This window comes from Ursus maritimus, unplaced genomic scaffold, assembly GCF_017311325.1.
Source record: "Ursus maritimus isolate PB19 unplaced genomic scaffold, ASM1731132v1 scaffold_7, whole genome shotgun sequence".
Classification (NCBI taxonomy): Eukaryota; Metazoa; Chordata; class Mammalia; order Carnivora; family Ursidae; genus Ursus; species Ursus maritimus.
The window spans coordinates 48,132,622-48,153,368 of record NW_024426885.1 but is presented as its reverse complement, the minus strand read 5'-3'; the positions used below and the strand labels follow the sequence as shown (position 1 = coordinate 48,153,368).

Here is a 20,747-nt window from a genome sequence, read left to right as displayed (position 1 = left end):
AAATGTAAAAGCAAACACAGATCATAGAGGACAGAGTAGAAAATGATAATTAGAGAATGAAAAGAAATCCTGTGCTTGTGGTCTTATGGAAAAACAAAGTCGGGATGTGTTCTCGCTCCTCTGCCATCCGGGGTATTTTTACGGCGGCTGGAAGCATAGGCATTGGGAAACCTTCTAGTTTCGTTCTGGCCTTGAGCCTATTATTCTGGAACTGTGCAAACCATGGAGAAAGAGCCATCCCTCCAAGTGGCCAAGCACTCTGCCGGCACTGGAGTAAGTTCCTGGCGTCAGTTAAAATTATCCTAATAATGGGTTACACAAATAGTTGCCAAGTGAGAAGCAGAGTCCTCTCGACAATCAGGAGGTACCATCATCCCATCTTCATGTGTCAGGACACAGAGGCCCTGTGAGGCTCAATGATGTGTCCCCGGACACACTTCCAGTCCACGTTCTCAGCAAAGCTTTGGTGTGTGCGGCTCTGGCCTGATCTGAATGGCTCGAGGCACACGGGATGAAGTGAACACATTACCTTTTCAGGCTGTTTATTTCTAGGGCATCTGCGTTTCTCAATTTCTCCTTTTAAATACTAAGACCTGATACATTACAGCTCATGTACAAAATACGTAAACACTCAGCAGTCAAAATTCTCAGAACCCTGTCCTGCTCTGCCGTAAATGGCCTACATCTCTTCAAATTACCTGCATGTACCCCGTTTCAGCAGTCTTCACAGCTGTGTCGACGAGACCTTCCCGGCCAGCCATTGTGTGGAAGAAAAACTCCGTTGGTGTCAAACCGGAATAAAAGCTATTAGCCACAAAGCCTTTGGCAGCTGGAAGCTAAAGAGAGACAGGGGAAAAAAGAAAAATCAGACAAAAACCCTGCAAGGTCCACAACTTCAAAACCCATTCAAACCACAAAATGCCCCACCTTCAGACTATAAATACCTGGTCAGTGCACTCTCACGAAGGGGCAGACTTTCTAAGCCCTTTCCTAAAGAAGGAATAACTTGGCGTAAACTATCCTTCCCAGAGACAAGCGAGGGTGAGGTCCCCGTCAGGGCTGGTGCTGGTGCCAGTGGCAGGCAAGTGGACCAAGAAGTTCTGGATGCCTCTAGCCTCTCCTTTGAACTCGTCAGGCTCCCTTAGAACTCTGAGCCTGATATGCACGGCAGGCATCATTCCAATGACCACTTGGCTGCCTGACTTTCTAGTGAATTTTGATCTTGGACAGAGACCCTAAAATGTTCCTGGAGCTGCCTGGATATAGACAGTACTATACACTCTCGGGACAGCAATCCTGTCTCCCCAGGAGGGGCTGGACAGAAACCCTGCAGGCCCATGGGACAGGAGCAGCTGGGGCATCCGTGCTTCAATGGGAGTAAGAGCTGACTCCAAATCCAGAATCTGAGTGCCCAAACCTGCTCTAAGTTCCTCAACTAGATTGAATAGTTGTCTGCCCCTGAATTCCAGAAAAAGCCCAGCACAGATTTGTCTATCTTTGTCTATCTCTGCTTTTATTAGTGCTCAAACCACCAAGGCCAATGAAACGCAGAAGTCATTTAAAAACTGAGTTCGAGGAGCACCTGGGTGGCTCATATGTTAGGCGTCTGCCTTGGGCTTGGGTCAGGATCGGGACTGAGCCCCGCGTTGGGTTCCCTGCTCAGTGGGGAGCCTGCTTCTCCCTCTGCCTGCTGCTCCCCCTACTTGTGCTCGCTGTCGAATAAAAAAAATCTTAAAAAACCAAAACAAAACACCAAAAACAAAACTGAGTTTGAGGGGCACCTGGGTGGCTCAGTCAGTTAAGTGTCTGCCTTTTGATTTTGGCTCAGGTCATGATCTTGGCTCAGGTTGTGATCGCAGGGCTGTGAGACCAAGCCCCGCGTCAGGCTCTGTGCTAGGTGTGGAGCCTGCTTAGGATTCTCTCTCCTTCTGCCCCCTCCCCCACTCACAAGCACAAGCGTGTACTCTCTACATAAACCAACCAACCAACCAACCAACCAACCAACCAACCGAGTTTGAGAAGTCGAGAGGAGAATCTGGAGAATCTTGGTTGTTTTAATGTGGTTCCTATCATCACAATTTTAAAATCATCACACTTTGAAGTCAGTGTCCCCAAAATAAGCATACAGATTGATCACGCATGAGGTAACCTTGCATTTTGATTACTGAACGTAAGCTGGATAAGACCCTGAACTCCTCCTTCTTGGAGGGAAAACAAAGAAGTGGGCGTTGATCCGATTTTATAGTTGTGGGTCTAACAAGGCTCCTACGTGACTCAGTCAGGGATGAAGAGGGAAGACCTCCTCTGGGAGCGGCCTCGTCGGGGGCACGTGCTCCGGTTCCTCTCCTGTGCCGTTGGTCGCCCTTCAAAGTTCTGCCTGAGCCACTGCACTTACCTTCGAGTGTTTTTCAAAGTGAGGCAAGGACCTGTTTTCAAAGCCATCTGGAACTCGAGAGCCACTGATGGCCTGCTGTCCCACACAGGCAATCATCTGTGATATGTTAATGAAAGAACCTGGGGAAACAGGTCAGAAATATAACATTCGTTTACCAAAATAACGTTAACTGAAGTAAGAGCAGATCGGTGGGATCTATGACATAGCAGGCTCCCAGTCTAGGGACAGTAAGAGCCAGAAAGAGAATGACACAGGGTAGAGGCCTCAGACAAAGGCAGGAGGAGAGCAGGCAGCGCTCAGCAGGACCCTACGATTTGGACATGAAAAGGGACGAGGAGAGGAATTCCAAAGTTAAGTGGAAGAGTGGGAAGGAAAGACACAGGAATGGGAAAGTGGGGGCGTGTATGTACACCAGGAGCAGGAAGGAGGATACTGGGGGGAAAGGCAGCAAAGCTGGACTTTATTCTGCTACAAAAGTTGACAGAAATAGAAGCACGGAGGTTTTGAATCAGAGTGCAGTACCACGAAACCTAATGCTTTCAGGTTCTAAGTAACTATGAAATGAAAGCGTTTTGCCACATCATGAAATATATTAATTCAGAAAATTAAAAAAAAAAAAAAAGATCAAGTTTGCCTGAAGCATCCTTGGGCTCTGAAACCCACACGTATACAAGTTCCTCCACAGCGGTTAAATCACTACAATGCAAATAATTAAGTCTCTTTCCGTACATGTGATTTAAAAAGCAATCCCCTCATAAACGAACAGTCTGAAGTTATGACGTGTACACTTCCTGGCACAACACCTGCAATCCCATACAGAGAACATGATGACAGCGGCAGCCGGAGGCACACTCACCTTTGGAGCCGCAAAGAGCCATAGTGAGTGGGCTGTTGCTCTTATCCAATTCCCGGAGGCAGGCGCTGCCGGCGTGGTCTCGGATCACAGACAGCTCCTTCAGGATCAGAGCCTGGCAGGGGGCAGAGAGAGGTGCATGGGGGCTGTGCCTATTACCAACGTTTGATCTGACATTTCATGAAATTCGAAAAAATTTAAGCCAGATGTCAGATTTCCAATTAAGGTTTTCGAACCTTTGAAGACCAAAACGCCTTATCTATAAAGGTCCACATGTTGGGGCACCTGGGTGGCTCAGTCGGTTAAGCGTCTGCCTTTGGCTCAGGTCATGATCACAGGGTCCTGGGACCGAGCCCCACATCAGGCTCCCTGCTCTCTCTGCTGTTTCCCCCCACTTGTACTCTCTGGCTCTCTGTCAAATACATAAATAAAATCTTAAAAAAAAAAAAAAAGACCCACATCTTCCACAAGGTTCTAAAATCAGTGCTTAAGGTAAAACTGATTAGTAACAAAACCCTGAAAAATCTTTATTTATTTTAAAAACCCTTTAAGTGGCCCATAAGGTAGAACTCGAATGGCTTTGTGTACAGCGAGCACCCTATAGCACTATATGTTTGTATGTATGTTACTGTAGACATACCCATCTGCTTAAGTAAACGTACGAAGTATAAGGCAACGTGTAGTATATAGTAAAGGAGAATTGCTTGTACTACTTATAAAATTTACCTCTTGTTTTTTACTTTCCAAGCACACATGTGAATTCCCACAAATTAAGAGTGTGGGAGGAGGTGACTCAACAAGAATATTCTAGTCCGTGAGCTCTTCCACAGGTTGTCCTTCCTCAACTCATAATTTAGGGTGCTGAATCAGTGACAAGCAGGTTCCACGAAAACCAAGTTCTGCTGCTGAAAGCCCCAAGTAACCTTCCAGGTAAGTCAGTGAGAAACCTCTGTTTCTCTCTTAAGACTCAGCGAGATTATGAATGAGCTAATGATGAATAGTGCCTACAACTCTGCTTTCTTCCTAGTTCACAAAAAATTCCTTCCATCAGAAAATTTCTTACTGCTTATCTATTCTTCCACACTTAGGTGAGTTAAAGCCCTGAGCCAGGGGCTGTATACAGGGGAGACCAGAGAGAGCCAGGCAAAATCCTGGTGCAGTCAGACCGCTGACGCAGGCTGTCTGAGAGAGAACGTAGGGCTCGCAGTGGCTGGTGGCCGTTCTGATTCTTTTTTTTTTTTTTTTTTTTAATATTTTATTTATTTATTTATTTGACGGAGAGAGAGACAGCCAGCGAGAGAGGGAACACAAGCAGGGGGAGTTGGAGAGGAAGAAGCAGGCTCCCAGCAGAGCAGGGAGCCTGATGCGGGGCTTGATCCCAGGACCCTGGGATCATGCCCTGAGCCGAAGGCCGATGCTTAACAACTGAGCCACCCAGGCGCCCCGGCCGTTCTGATTCTGACCCTTGCTGGTCAAGTTCTCAGCTAACCTAGTTTCAAATGTGACAGGGGCAGCAGATAGGCATGTGACTCTCAGATACAAATCTTCCCTCTTCTGAGTCCAAGTCTCTTTCGAAGACCGTCTGCTGATTTTTATTTTTAAAAGATTTTTATTTTTAAGTAATCTCTATACCTAGCGTGGGGTTTGAACCTACAACCCTGAGATCGAGAGTCACACGCTCTACCGACTGAGCCAAGCAGCGACCCCATCAAAGACCACCCATTTAAAGAGCTGTGGTTGCCAGTCTCTACCGGAGACATGCTAGAAATAGAAAGGGCAGAAGCACGAGCACCGGTTACAGCAGGGGCCTAGGAGTGATGCTGGAACAAGAGCAGCCCCGTGTGGTCGAGCGAGCAGACGGCCATGTTTTCAACACCTAGGAACGTGAGAGCTGCTAGGGATATACAGGATCTGACTGAAGGTCGCCCTCCCCTGGTTAAAGGAACGCACAGCGCAGAGCTGACGTGGGGCTGAAGCCACTGCGTTGACCCCTCCCCTCCTACCTCCAGAGTCTCCTCAGCGGTGCAGCCAGGCTGCTGCTGCAGCTTGCCTGTGTTCAGGGCTTCGATGTACTCGTCACACTTTTTATAGCCAGCGTTCAGCAACTCGTACTTCGCCTTCAGCAGTCCCTGACCAGGTGTGACGTCACCAATCCCAATGGAGAATCCCCGGTTTGCTGCAGAATAGTTGGCAGATGGAGCAGAAAGAGAGAGCTGTGAATGATGGTCAGCCTACCACACGGAAACAAGTTTACACCTTCAAAGAACACGTCATGATCCAATGAAACAAAAACGTATCCCGGCAGTCACTAGCGAGTTATGTGACAACGACCATGACTCACTGAATCCTGTCAGAGACCTCACAACCCAGTGGGGGGCAAGTCATGTCCCCAACTAACTATAATATAAAGCAGACCAGTATTAAAACACTAAAAAGCAGCCGGAGAAAGCCAGCAATGGAAAGTGAGCCACCTGACTTTTTGTTCTAAGACACCATCTTAGAGATGTCTTTCTGCCCACACCCCCTTCCTTCTTCAGAAATCATTCCAGAACACAGCAAAACCCCACCATTGAGGGAACTATGCCCCACCAACTATCCTAACCCTAACGTATGTAGAAATGGGTGGACAAGAGGCACTTGGCCTAGTAGGGTGGGGAAGGGATGCTTAAGAGTGGCTACGGAAATGAGGAGCCATGAGTCTGGAAAGGCTTAGAAACTGTACCACCAGCTTCTGCAGATGCTGGGGATAACATATGTGTTGGAAATAAGGAAACCTGGTGGAAAATCAGTATTTTCCTGAGGGAGACAGGAGTTCAGTAATGGAATTAGAAAGCTCTGGACTGCAGACAGATGGGGACGACTGGAAAGCAGGGCACAAGGGACACTATATTCCATGGCTGTGATCCCTTGGCCCCTTTTCCTGTCCAGCTCCCAGAAGCCTAGCAAGCAAGTTTCAGCCAGTGGTGGGGGGATGGGGGGACTGAGACTGGAAGATATGTCCCTGGAGAAACCAAGCCTCCCTAGAGAAAAACATTACTAATAGGGATATTTGGCAGTTCCTCAATAAAAATGTTGGCTTGCAGCTCAATCAAGGAGCACAGAAGCCCATCAACCAACAGGCTCCATTTCTTTTTTAAAGATTTTATTTATTTATTTGACAGAGAGAGAGGCAGCGAGAGAAGGAACATAAGCAGGGGGAGTGGGAGAGGGAGAAGCAGGCTTCCCGCTGAGCAGGGAGCCTGATGTGAGGCTCTGTCCCAGAACGCTGGGATCATGACCTGAGCCGAAGGCAGACGCTTAACAACTGAGCCACCTAGGCGCTCCCAACAGGCTCCATTTCTAATCAGTGTTTGGTGTCTCACTCCTAAAAGTATGAATGGATAGCTACGGACTACCAGATATTTGAGGAATGTCTTTGATGTGAAAGACTAAAGACAACAAATGCACAGAAAAATGAAACTAATGAGAAAATTCAGGGAGCAAATAAAGCTATGAAAAATATTGTGTCTGACAGAGAAGATGTATCTGGAGATCAAGAACAGGAAGCCTTAAAAAAAACCCTGAAAAGCAAAAAACTACACTTACAAATAGGCACAATGGAAAATAAATAAATGATAGTTAAAATTAAAAAAAAAAAAGCAGAACTAATCACTTTAAAAGATAAAAGGAGTGATGCCTGGGTGGCTCAGATGGTTAAGAGTCTGCCTTCAGCTCAGGTTATGATCCCAGGGTCCTGGGATCGAGCCCCACCTCAGGCTCCTTGCTCAGTGGGGAGTCCGCTTCTCCCTCTCCATTTGCCTCTCCCTCTGCTCATGTGCACACGTGCACACGCGTGGTCTCTCTCTTTCTCAAATGAATAAATAAAATCTTAAAAAAAAAAAGACAAAAGGAATCCAGAAACAAGGAAATGGACAACAGGGAAAAAAGAAGATAAGGAAATCAGAGAGCCAAGTAGAAGCTCTACTTATGCAATGAACAGGAATTCCAAAAAGAAAGAACAGAGATAATTAAGGTGAGAAAACTAGCAGTAAAACAATAACAAAAACACAAAAACCAAACCAAACATGAGAAAATTTCCACAACTGAAGGACACATGGTGGCAGATTAAGAGAGCTCACAGAGTGCCCAGCACAACGGAGAAACCCATACCAAGGTTCTACCATTGTGAACTTCCAGAACACCAAAAACAGAGGATTCTCAAAGCTTCTGGAATGAAAAGGCAGATACAACAATGTGAAAACAAGAATAGAAATCCACTTTAACAGCAGCTCGGAGGGCCAGAGTAGAGGAGACCTTCAAAATTCCAAGGAAAGATAGAAATCAATCCACAGTTCTATACCCAGCCAGAGAATCGATCAAGTGTAGGATCTGAATAAAAATGCTTTTGGGCATGTAAAAATCTGGACCTAGGGCCTGCTCAAAGCCCGAGGAAACAGAGGAAACAGAATAGTGCAAGGAGAGAAGGGAAAGACTGAGGCCCTAGCAGAGCCGAGTCACAAGAGCCCAGAGGGCTGTCGTCGGAGCTCAGGCACCTGGGAAGCAGCCCGTGAAGGGCCTTTGGTCTAACGACGCTGTCTGACAGGCAACAGAGAGCTGCTACTGCACACGTGGGACAAGAACTCAAGAGCAAATTCAAATCTGAACCAAACTGGTCAGTACTGAGCTAATCTCATGAAGTGAAGGCACAAATGATTTAGCCGGGAGTAAGTCTCCTCTCCTGTGCGCAGGTATGTGTGTGCTGTGTGGGGGTGGGGGGAGTTAAAGGTAAAAGAAGGAAACCGCAGAGCCCCTAACACCTCAGCAAGCACTGCAACAGAACGAGGACGCTGAGATACTCACAGAGGTAGACAGGAGCCAGCCTGGCAAGCCGCGACATCGCATCGGCTGCTTCGCTCTGCCCCCAGTCTCGCAGCAAAATGTAGAAAATGTTGTTCTTGGATCCGGACCCCAGCGTTCCCTTGTCCATGCTGCCGCTCATCAACTCGCTGTTCTGGATAGTAACATCTGCAAGGGTAACGATGAACACGCATGTAAACAAACAAGCACTACTTAGCCTCCTTCCAAAACGAACATGAGGCAGTTGAAAAAATATGTTCCCATATTGAAAATTAAAGCAGAGAAAATAAAAATTCTCCGAAGAATGTTTGAGGAGTAAAGAGAGAAATCTAGGGACTTTTGAAAAGCCATAAAAAGCCTAGTTAGTTACCTTACAATTCTAACTCTGAAATGTACTACTTGACCCTCATTTTCAACTGTGAACTGAGAATGACAGTACTGATCCCTTGTCATCTTTATGTCACAGGGGTATTTTGAGCATCTGATGAAAGAAATCATGTGCAACAAAGTACTCTATAAACGGTAAAGCACGTTGTTATTCACACAAGAGAATGGAAACTAATGGCGCCTGGAAGAGCCTATACAACAGAATAAAATTCACATCTAGGTAGAAACAAAGCACAATCTAAAACAAGGAGCCAAAACACCTAAAACACCAGAGAGTGTATTTTCAAAGTAAATTGTCAACGATTAAAAAAAAAAAAAAAAAAAAGTAACGGTTATAAACCTGAGAAAAATTGGAGCCCTTCAAAACATCTACTCTTCATGACCAAACAGTAGAAATCTTGACCTTCAGAGACTCCGCAGTTCAGTTCTTCAGTGCAGAGTCCTGGAGATCCATTTCTTGTCACAAGGCCTTGCTAGCAAAGCCCATTCAAAGTCAATGCCCTTCAGAGTAGTCTGCTGGGGAATAGCTTGTTAGCAGTAGCGGGGGAAGCAAAGGAGCTTGCGCCAAAAACCAAATGCTGGCCGAATGGCATTGGTCTATGGACTGTACTTTGGGTTGAATTAGTCTGGATGACTTGGATGGTTTAACATTAAATCCTCTCATGGTTACACCCGATCTTCATGTTATAAAAAACTTACTGACCAGGAGGCAGGAAAAAAACAGTCCTATTAGTTATACTTTTAGACAATGAACACATTTTTGGATGTAAAATGATAAATTATATGCCTTAAATAATGAGACCCTTGCTGATGGCAAACAAACAAAAAAACCAAAGGGCAGGGACAGAATAAAAGAAATTGCATGGATTTACAGAAACTAGTCACCTAAAACACATCTGGAGCTCTGGAGAAGAACATTCTAATCGCTGGATCATGTATCAATGTGATCTCTACTTTTTAGAGAAATGGGGAGTCACAGCCGAGAGGAGAAACACCAACTACATTTCCCCGAAGAATAAACTTCCTGCCTAAGAGAAACCTCGGGTTTCCTTGCTCCGTGAAGGCAGTCATTGGCCACCTGCTTTCTGCCCCCTTCCACCCTGCTGCCTGCACTCACAGGAGTCATTGACACAGAGATCCTCTCCTTTGCCACAGTACTGCTTGCCCTTGGTTCGGAGGTTGGCCCTCACTGGGTTGTCATCGCTTGGTCTGAGGATAACACTGAAGATCTGCTTTCCCGTCCACAGGGTGACAGGCTGCAGGAGGAAGGAAGCCACAGCATCAGTCGGCTGAGCCTGGTCTTGACGGCAGAGCGCTCGTGGGCTAACTTGCCACTGGCACCCCCAGCGTCCGCACAAACCTTTAGTATCGTCGGGGGTGGGAGGTGAACTTTAATTTTCTCATCCTTGCCAACCAATATTGAAGCAATGATTTGGCAAGCCTTGGCGCGGTCAAAGAAAGTGTCCTTAAGGGTGAGGAGATAGGCACCTATGAATGTTGGAAACGACACAACACAAAGAAACGGAACGAAATTGTGAGAAAAATCACGAGGTTTCAATTTTAAAATGAATTGGGGCTATTACCAAAGGAGTCAATTAAAACATACAGCTGCTTGCTGGCTCTCTCCTCCTACCGGAACAGAAGCTTCTCGAGGAGAGGGACTTTGTCTGACTCACTGACCTATCTCCAGTGCTCAGAAAAATGTCTAGTGCACCTTAGCTCAACAAATGCTAATTGATTCCATGCATAACCAACCAATACAAAATCTCTCATGTTGGTTCACAATCACACTTAGTAAACAAACAACAGAATAGAACACAGGAAATTACACAGCTTTTTAAGTTGTTACGTGATTCACTGTGAATGAGAATCCTGGTCTTCCAGTCTCCTTTCAAGTGAATTCATAAACACACCTGTTAGAAAATCCTGAATAGCAGCAATTAGTGGTTCTCCATTCCTCGGTGTTACCAGATTTGCTTTAGTCTGAAGGGAAAACAAACAATATGTTAGCCATTCCATCCATACGTTCTTTGGATTGCATGACGCAGGCCACGGAACTGCACCACAAAGCCTCCGAACTGCTGTAAATAAATACAGACTAGCTGGGGAGCAGGAAAAAGAGGCTGAGAAATGGAAGCCAGGGGTCCCAATCCCCCCTGTTACCAGCTCCTCTTTCCTTTACCTGCCAAGGCGAGACAAGAAATAGGCCTCAGATGTTCTTACCAACACTAAAATCAATACTGAGTGAAGTTGTTTTGGATTCCTCTAAGAACTCCACATATGTGTAAGACTTCATAGTTATTAATAAATGCACTTCTTCAAAGAAAATTCACTTCTATGAATGATGAGCAGCACTGTTACCTCTGAGGTCAATCAATTTCATACCTCTCCATAATGACACACAACTGCTGAGCTTCTCTTGGTTAAGACACTGGGTTCTAACAATAATTAACAACAGGATTTAATTAAAATTTAATGAGTGCCTACACTGAGCAAAAAGGCATGCTAGTTGTTCAGGGCATGATTAACAAGTTCAAAGAAGATTCTATGCATCAGAATGCATTTGCTCAATTTTTGGTGTTGTTGAGATAGAACTCACGGATAAATTTCCTCAGATCTTGATGTGGAGATGCTCGTGTTACTTGTGGCTTGTCTGGGCAACCTCACCTGGAGTGAAAGGTCCTCCAAGGGGCCTCCTTGTGAATGCTGCACAGAACAGCGATCCTCCAACTAGGGCTGGAAGACGGTTGTTCATGCCTGCTTTCAAGAGTCTCTCTGGAGTGGGAGAGGGAGGTGGTCTGGGGCCTGAGCACATGAAGCTGGGATCTGCATATTTTGCAATTCTCCTGGGTATCTTGGGACTACACTCAGGCTAGAGCCATACCCACCCCACTGAGTCGGAATTGCTGAGTCAATATAGTAGATAAATTTTCTTACATGAAATTGAGGGGATTTGTCCTGATGATAACTAAAGATTCTTCCATCCCAATATCCTTGGAACCTGTGTTTTACTGTTGTCATTTTTAACCAAAGAAATATGTTATTATAATGAAATGGATCCCCAGTAGCAAAGTCAATGCTGAAGTCCAACTGGTTGGCGGCAGGCCGTTATCACTAGAAACCAGTTACAGAGCTGATATCACCGGCAACATTCTACACATTACATTTTATTACAAAAATAGTTGTTCTTTATAGAAAAAAATCTAAAATAGAAACATGTAAAAAAGGTAAAAAAAAATAAAAAATCCAAAAAAACATCTCTTCATGGAACTGCTAAACCAAAGAACTGCTGTTATAAGATTTTGGTATATAACCCTTCCAACTTCCAGCTATAAACATTTTTATAAACATAGAAGCATCTCTTTACCAAATAAAATAGGATCATGTCATACACACAGCCTGCTTTTTTAAATAAAGAACAAATCATAAGTGGCTTTCATGCCAATAACTATATAAACTATATCATCATTTTCAAGAGCTGCACAGATTTTGTGGTATGAATGAGACATAATTTAATCTTACCAATTCTTTATTGGTAAGATTGCCTATTTCTAATGTTTTACTATCACAGTTTTGCAACTCTGATTATGTCCTCTGGAGAGCTTTCTAGAAAAGAGAGTGCAAGGTCAGAAGGAATGATCAACATACCATCTGACTGTAGGAGCGCAGAACTCATTCGTGGCCGCCCACCCTCCATCATCTCTCGCTGTCCACCAACACCGAACACGGCACTCATCACAACTGCTACAAATACTGAGGCTTATGAGGAAACAGGCTAGCCTCTTGTCATGCCAGTTATGATCATACTACAGGGTCTTTGCACCTGCTGTTCCTCTGCTTGGACTGCTCTTATGCTGACAGTCACGATGCTCATTCTCCCACTTCTTTCAGAAGTTGGCTCAAGTGTTATCATTCCAATGGGCCTCCCTGACCATCCTCCATGGAATAGGACCCTCTCATTTTCTTTCCTCCTTGCTGTGCTTTGTTCTTTTCTTCTCAGCACTTACCACCACCTGACCTATTTTATATTTGTTTATACTCCACTTCTCCCTATTTGAATAACGGATGAGAACAAGAACTTTGACTTTCTTATTCTGTGCTGTGTTCCTAGAAGAGTACTTGGCACAGCTGGTGCTCAACGAGCATCAACCAAGTCATTTTAAAAGACTGAGGAGTCTGAAGGAATAATTCAGAAGACAGACTCCAAATACACAAAGATGGCTACTGAGGGATTCATCCTCATAGCAGAACAGGGAAAACACCCTAAATTCTGAAGAGAAGGTAGATGAACCTTGGTGTGTTAACCTGGTGAGATACTGTGAAGCCATTATAGTTGCAATTATGAAGACTTTACAACAAAAGGGGGCATTTATCTTTAAATTTATATTTATTAACTTTTTTAAAGGAGGGGAAGGGCTGAGGAAAAAGGAGAGAGAGAGAGAATCTAAAGCAGGTTCCATGTCCAGTGTAGAGCCCAACGCAGGGCTCAAACTCACAATCCTGAAATCATGACCCACGCCAAAACCAAGAGTCTGACGCTTAACCAACGGAGCAACCCACGTGCCCAAATGGGGGCATTTATAATACAGTAAGTAGTAAAAAGGAAAACAGAGGCTATTACAAAGCATGACCACGACAAGTATCTAAATTCACGGATAAGGAACAAACAGATAAAAAGAGGTGGAAATAAAGAACACAGAGCAGTTGTGACATGTAAAAATCTAATCTTATTTAAGTAACTCCATTATGCCGGAATGTTTGAATAAATAAGAATCAATTTTTAAAAAACTGAAGACCACAGTGTATTTTAGCCACATGAATTTCTTGGTAGTTAAGTGTATATACACTTTACCAGAAAAACTATATCAACTTTAGGCGTGAAGAACCCAGGCAGGAGCGAAGAATGCAGCCCCTCCTCCCTGTCCCCACTGAAACCTCCTGTAGTTTAATAGATACACTTGCAGAACTTAATTGCCTTTACTTTAGAATCATACTAACACCCTAACCTAAAAGATTAAAAAAGCACTGAATCTGAAATGGTGAGAAGTGTTTTGGAGGTAGGAGCACTGAGCCACAGACAAATCAGCCCATGACACGGAAAACCAGAGTACTGGGAACATGGAAAACCTAACCCCTACAGAATGATTTTGTTCAGCGTGTGCTCTAGACAACAAGCAAGCATGTAATATACAGTTGGAAGATTTTTGTTCAGAATGTTCAGTAAAATGTATTAGTACTTAAAGAATCTTCAGCTATCAAAAAATCCACTTATGTAGAATGTCTTATGCTTTTCCCATGATACCCAACAGTCAAGATATTGTTATATCCTTGTCTTTTTTACTTTTTAAACATGAACTGGTTTATTCATCTAACACTCTTCAGCAATAAAAAGCAACAAACTGCAACAAATGTACAACTATAGATGATTTTCAAAAGCATGCTGAGTGAAAGAAGAGGTACACAAAAAGACATATACGTATGATTCCACTCACGTGGAGTTTTAGAGAAGACACACCAGATACAAAGCAGGGAAAAAATCAGGACTGTATTGCCGCCAGCAGGTGAGGGCATGGTTATAATGGAAAGGCACAAGAAGAAACTTCGGGGGTTATAGTAAGGCTCTCTATCTTGACGATAGTCTGATATACATAGCTCTATGCACTTGCCAATGCATACAACAGAATGGTACACTTCACCTTAAAAAAGAAAAATAAGGGAAAAAAACAAACCATTTAAATCTAACTATATGTAGACTGAGGTATTTAGGGAGTATACTAAATGTCTGTCAATTACCATTAAATGCTTCCAGATATAAGATGGATTATGGATAGATACAAGGATAGATAGAGGGAATGATACGTGATAAAGCCTAATAGCAAAACGTAAACTAAAGGATCTAGGGCTATATACTTGTCTTATCTTTTCATAGCTGGTGCTCGCATAGGTACTTTCCCTTAGAGATGCACACTATAGGCCAGAAGATACTCCTCGACTCCCCACCCGTCACAGACACTCCCTTACACACTATAACGTGCTTTCAAACAGGACCCACTGCCCTTCCCCTCTTTTCAAGCTGTTATACAGAGGCGGGACTGCCACTCTACGTACCCCCATCAGAACAAGGGCCTCTGCTTTAGCTTCCTCCGTTTGAGGAAGATGAAGGTTCATTTCATCACCATCGAAATCCGCATTGTAGGGTGTACAGACACACTCGTTAAATCTGAAGGTCCGGTGCGGCTTGACTTTGGCCTGTGGAATACACACACACACACACAAAACAAAATAGGAGAGGGACTTAGTCATTTATCCAAAACTTCATGGTTTCAAAACATTAATAAATGGTTTCCTGGAGAACGGGATACTTTAGATTAATAAATTTCTAGTATGTCCTGTCAAGTGATAACATGTCACTTATGGACTTATTCAAGTAGCTTTATTAGATTAAAACAATGCAATGAGTTTAACACAAGGCAAATACCAACCTAAGAGCCATAAGAAAGGGCTCCCTTGGCCAATGATATCACAGTTTGATATCAAACAGATTCATGGCAGAAGCTGATTAGAACACACTCACTAAATAAAAACCCAAGAGTTTATAATGACACTGAAAAAAAGGAAAGCAGACCACACACGAAACCCAAACCAACCTAGTTGGAAAAACTAAACATCAAACCTCTCCTCCCCAAACTGACAGTAAAGGAAAAAGAATCAGGCATTTATGCTGCCTTTCCTTTAGGAACTGTATTTTTGGGTAAGCAAATAACCCTAGTTTAATAAGACAAAAGTCTTCATTATACAAATGGTAGGTATGAAATGTGAAAGTAATGATAGATTAGCAAATCTCCATTTTGCATGAAATAATGTTGGCAACAATCATAAATGGAGGAAACCTTTAGAAAAAAGGTCGACAAGGAAACTTTCAAGGGAAGCACCAGGCTGAAGAATCTGATGCCCTAACCTTCTCAGCGTATCTAAGAGTGGGGCAGCCAGACAACACGTGTCTTCTGAAATAAGGCAAGAGGAAGTAGCCAGCACCACCTAGGAGCTACTCTTGCCAGAAGTTGAACATGAATATGATCCTGCCTTGAGAACTATTGTCCAGTTTGCTGCAATAAAAGGAAGAATGAAGAAACTCTTAATGCCATGCATATTAGAGAACACGGGACATTTCATCAGGACAAATGACCTGGCTTTTTCAGCAACAGTGAAATTAAAAGGGGGGGGGCAGCTGTTCTAGATCAAGAGAGATTGAAGACATGTTATCCACGAAATGTCATCTGCAGACTTTGCGTCCAGATTTGGACAAACTAGCTGCGAAAAGACCGTTGAGACGCTTGGGGAAATGTGAACACGCACTGGGTGCTGGACAATACCAAGGAGTGAGTGTTCACTCTGTGTGGTGTGGTAAGGCACTGTGGTTATGTGAGTAAACTGAACACACACGGAGAAAAGACATGGCATCTGGGGGTGCCTGGGTGGCTCAGTTGGTTAAGTGACTGCCTTCGGCACAGGTCATGATCCTGGAGTCCTGGGATCGAGTCCTGCACTGGGCTCCCTGCTCAGCAGGGAGTTTGCTTCTCCCTCTGACCCTCCCCCATCTCATGCTCTTTCTCAAATAAATAAAGTCTTTAAAAAAAAAAAGAAGGCCTGGCATTTGGGGCCATCAAAGGAAAAAGGGAAAGAAAACAGGTGTCGCAAAATCTTGAAAATTATTAAATAAAGAGAATAAAAATATAGGAGTTCTTCATAGGATTCTTTCTACTTTTGTATACATTTGAAATTTTTCAAACAAAAACATTTTTATTTTGAGAATGCCCCAAAGCGAAGCAAAAGTTTCTGGAAAGGGAAGGCTTTTGTTCCCCTCCCTAGATCCCCATAATTGTAATCGCCATAATCATAAACTGCTTCTTTGGTATTTCCACACTTAAGTAAAAAAACTGATGAAATGTGTTCATGAAGTGAAAAACTAAACCTAGAAAGACACTACCCGAAGAACCTGTCTAAACACCGTTTGCAAATGCTCATGGATTTAACGGCTTTGGAGATAGGAGAATTTATGAATATTTAGTGAATTAAAGTCCATCTAATTTCCATTTTAAATCTCCAGAAGAAGGAACTGCTGCTGTTGCAAAACTAAATCACCGAAGAAAATATGCTTTAGGTCTCCGTTGGAGGGCCACTGCAACGAAAAATCTCTTAAGCAGTTTAGTTCCGTAGTTAATATGCTAAGTTAAACCCGAAACTGACTTTCCGCCATATCTATTTTACAGAAGTCAGTGCACACACATGTATGTATGTATTTTTGTTTGCAAGGGGAATCATGCCAGTTACTTTCATGCTAATTTTCAATTAGTTCCTTTCTGTTTCACTGCTGTGTGTGGATTTTATAAATAAGAAAAACACTGAAGGGAAGCCTGAAATGATAAGTTTCACTCAAACTAAAAAGTGAGAGTAGAGAAAAATCAGAAGTCCTGAGAATTTGAGATTACCGGCAATCTGAATTTTAGGGGTCTGGAATTTAGCATCGCACACCCAGCCGATTCCCACCTGACAGAAGATAGAAACAGAAGCATCACGCTCACCAGATGCGCCATAATGCTCAGTTTGTGCAGCGAGGGCTGCCGGTTGAACAGCACCACGTCTCCGTCTATGAGGTGTCTCTCCACAATGTCCCCGTACTTGAGCTCCTGAGCCATCTTCTCCCTATTTCCGTACTTCAAAAACCTACATGTATGATAAGAAACGTGATCTGTGAGAATAAAGCCTCCTCACCAAGTTGCTCCCCCTTCACGTCAGGACTCAGTCTCGAAAACGCTCACATTTCCCTGCATCTAAGGTGCCTCCACGAGCCCTTCATTTCATAATGTTAAAATAGGAGAAGCGTTATGTCTTAGAATCACAGAAATGCAGTAATAAGTCACCTTCTCCCACAGCGCCCTGTTGATAGGTTTTTGTGTTACGTTTATCTCAAGAGATCAGAAGGCAGCAGTGATTAGTGGAAAGCCAGAGCGGGCAAGGCAAGGTTGTAAGTACACTGAAGTAACCCCAGAGAGCCCGTGTGATAGAGAAAATGACTGGCTTTCCTAACTCCATGTGTTCTGTCTACCTAGACCCAACAATAAATGCTAGGGAACAAACAGGCGTTTTGCGTATATGTGATGTGCAAACACAGCACATGGTGGACCTGCGCTCACTGCAATTTAAACAGTATTTTCCACATGCTAAAATGTCACAAACGTTGTATTTTGGACTGTATTCGGTGGCTGAGTATGGCGACCTTGGGCACGAGGACGTTGCTAAGTATGGCTAGATTGGGCCAGAATTACCTTTTCATCTGTGTGTGTCTCTGCTGAATGAAATTGGCTCCTGGGTGAACTTCAGGGCCATTTCGAACCAGTTTCCTCAAAAAATTGATGTTTGCTTTGTTCACCTGCACAATCACAAAAAAGACACAAGGAGACACCACTAAGTTTCTGTAAACTCGCGCATTGTACTGAACTGCATCTCAATCCTTCCTTTCCTTGGGTGATTCCAGGAGAAAGGCAACCACAGGCATCCTGCTGCCTTGGGTCTTGAGTTTAACGACAACGGTGGATTGGCACATGGGAGCCCGGGTTCCAATCTGAACTCACCACTGGCAGGGTGAAACAGCCAAGTCCTTTATTGGCCTTTGGTTTTTCTCTATTAGTAAAATGAGCGGGCTGGATTGAGCTGTAGGGACCTTCCGGCACTTTCTGCGATCCTAAGAACAGTTGGAAACTTCACTAGCAATGATTTACCATGGGCTCCTGAGGTTTAAAGGCTGTGACTCCAGCACCACTAGGCCCTGCTCTGCATTGTCATGGCCTGTAACTTCTCAGACAACAGTCTTGTGGAACACTACCTCAAGGAAGGAATCTCTGAATGACATACATAAAGTATCTGAGGCTACTTTACACAAGCTTTACCAGAAGCTTCCATGATCTGGGCAAATTATGAATCTCAAAAGCAAGCCAAAGCCCATATCCTCCTATTATCAGGACTTACAGTCAGGACTTACAGTTTTCTATACCTCAATTACTATGATTCCCATTTTACACTCATGATAAGTGAGAATTAAGAGTAAAGTGTGAAGTTTTTCTGGCTATGCATCAACAGCCTTAAAACAGTCAAAGTATTTGACTCAGTGATTATAAAATTTTAAAAATAATAATCCACCCCAAGGAGATTAACTGGGTGTGGTGCTTATCATTTACTTTAAAAACGTGAGGTAGGGGCACCTGAGTGGCTCAGTTGGTTAAGCATCTGCCTTAGGCTCAGGTCATGATTGCGGGGTCCTGGGATGGAGCCCCATGTTGGGCTCCCTGCTCAGTGGGGAGTCTGCTTCTCCCTTTGCCTGCTACTCCCTCTGCTTGTGCTCCCTCTCCCCCTTCCTCTCAAATAAATAAAATCTTACCAAAAAAAAATGAGGTAAGAATGAACTAAGAGGTCAGAGACCGTATCACTTGGAAAAACAAGCTGTAGATTATGTGTAACGTATCTGTGAGTGTATACATAGAAAGCCAGACACATCTGTGGTTGTACCGTTGTAGATATTATATGCAGTGGGAAACGTATGAAACCGGAAGATAGCACTCACACACACACCAAACTGTGGGTTGTGTGCGTTACCTGGGATTTTCCAACTGTCTATTGTTTGGAATCTCAAAATAAAAGACAAGATTCAAAACACAGAATTGAGTGGCTGAATGGTACTTACCTTCTCAGGAAAAGTAAGAATTTTGGCCACATGAACTGGCACAGCTACCTCATCAATCCTGAGATTGGGGTCAGGTGAGATCACTGTTCTGCCAGAAAAATCCACTCTCTTTCCTGAGAGATTGCCTCTAAATCGACCTAAATCAATAAAAACAGGTCATAGGTCTCCATGGAACAAACGTGTGCTGTTTCGGAATAATATGACCACAGAGAACTAGGAAAGTCTGTGATTTCCAATTAGATAAGCAAGACATACACTCCAGAAAAAGGTAACAAAGGCAGTAGACTGTCTCCTGCACATTTTGTTGAAAACGTACCCTGTTTTCCCTTGAGGCGCTGGACGAAACCTCTGGTCCACTTCTTGGGCGCCATGTTGAGGGGAATGCCTGAGAGCTCGCTGTTAATGTAGAGGGCACACTGCAGTTGCAGGAAATCCCAGTCTTCCATGATCATCTGGGTCTTTGCTCCTGATATCCGATGCTAAAAATAAGCAGAGAATGAAGAAAACATGATCCTAGGTCGACCTGACTTTCTTGATGAGACATGTTTCCATAGATACGCTGTTTGCATAAGTGTTTGCATAGTACTGACCTTTTTAATGACGTCATTTAGGAAAATGATTTCTGTCAATTTCATTGTCAGATCATCTTCATTGGTGCCAGATTTCAAATCGCTCACGACGGAGGGTCTGATACACAAAGGGGGCACTAAAAGTCGTGTGAGAATCAAATCAGAGGGCTTTCCAGCTTCTGGGTTCATTAAAAGTAGAGGAACATCTTCAGCTGGGATTCGTTTAAATAAATTCAGAACTACTAAGGGATTCAAGTTTTCCTATGGAGAGGAGAAAAGAAGAATGGAGAGACATGGTAACTTTCCACAGTTTGGGCAAGGGTTTACTTCTCCATGCTCTCCACCCCATCCACCACTTAACTCAGAGTTAACTATATGCACTGACAGAAATTTCTGTTGGTAACATGTTACGGTGGCAGAGCCCACGTACGTGCCTTTTATTCCAATTATTTAAACCAGTAATTCCACTTCTAATTATTGCAAAGGTAATGACTTGAGAAATCAACACAAAGATTCAGCTACAGGGATGTTCCCTAAAGTGGTTGACAGTGAAGACTTGGAAATAGCCTGACAGGTTGCTGGCTAGGTAAAATCATAGTATATCCATACACGAGCAACCACGAAGCCATTAAAAAAAAAAAAAAAAAAAGACACTACAGAAATGTAGCTACTGCTATGAAAGCTGTTCATAAAATATTGATAAATGGAAGAAGCATGTGTATGATATGATCTCATTTTGGGGGAAAATGTACATCTGTACAGAAAAGAGGAAATGGACGTTTAGCAACGTGTTAACAGGACTGTCTGCAGGTGAGTGGAATTATAATCTTTTTGCTTCTTTGTTTACACTTAAATTTTCTGCAGTGAGGCACCTGGATGGCTCAGTTGGTTAAGTGGCTGCCTTCAGCTCAGGTCATGATCCCAGGGTCCTGGGATTGAGCCCTGCATCGGGCTCCCTGCTTGGTGGGG

At 43.7% G+C, this 20,747-nt stretch overlaps 1 protein-coding gene across 1 annotated transcript in view; it reads right to left on the bottom strand.

The window, feature by feature from the left end:
• Positions 1 to 20,747, bottom strand: part of POLR3A (RNA polymerase III subunit A) — a 45,201-nt gene that overhangs the window by 14,594 nt on the left and 9,860 nt on the right. The window contains exons 6-19 of the mRNA XM_008696091.2: positions 19,800 to 20,039; positions 19,526 to 19,688; positions 19,210 to 19,346; positions 17,798 to 17,901; positions 17,054 to 17,195; positions 14,580 to 14,720; positions 10,385 to 10,454; positions 9,832 to 9,959; positions 9,589 to 9,727; positions 8,088 to 8,252; positions 5,252 to 5,424; positions 3,252 to 3,363; positions 2,396 to 2,514; positions 699 to 836 (exon numbers count right to left, since the gene is read on the bottom strand). Coding sequence (XP_008694313.1) covers positions 699 to 836; positions 2,396 to 2,514; positions 3,252 to 3,363; positions 5,252 to 5,424; positions 8,088 to 8,252; positions 9,589 to 9,727; positions 9,832 to 9,959; positions 10,385 to 10,454; positions 14,580 to 14,720; positions 17,054 to 17,195; positions 17,798 to 17,901; positions 19,210 to 19,346; positions 19,526 to 19,688; positions 19,800 to 20,039 — 1,971 coding nt within the window. The remainder of the gene's footprint in view (positions 1 to 698; positions 837 to 2,395; positions 2,515 to 3,251; positions 3,364 to 5,251; positions 5,425 to 8,087; positions 8,253 to 9,588; positions 9,728 to 9,831; positions 9,960 to 10,384; positions 10,455 to 14,579; positions 14,721 to 17,053; positions 17,196 to 17,797; positions 17,902 to 19,209; positions 19,347 to 19,525; positions 19,689 to 19,799; positions 20,040 to 20,747) is intronic.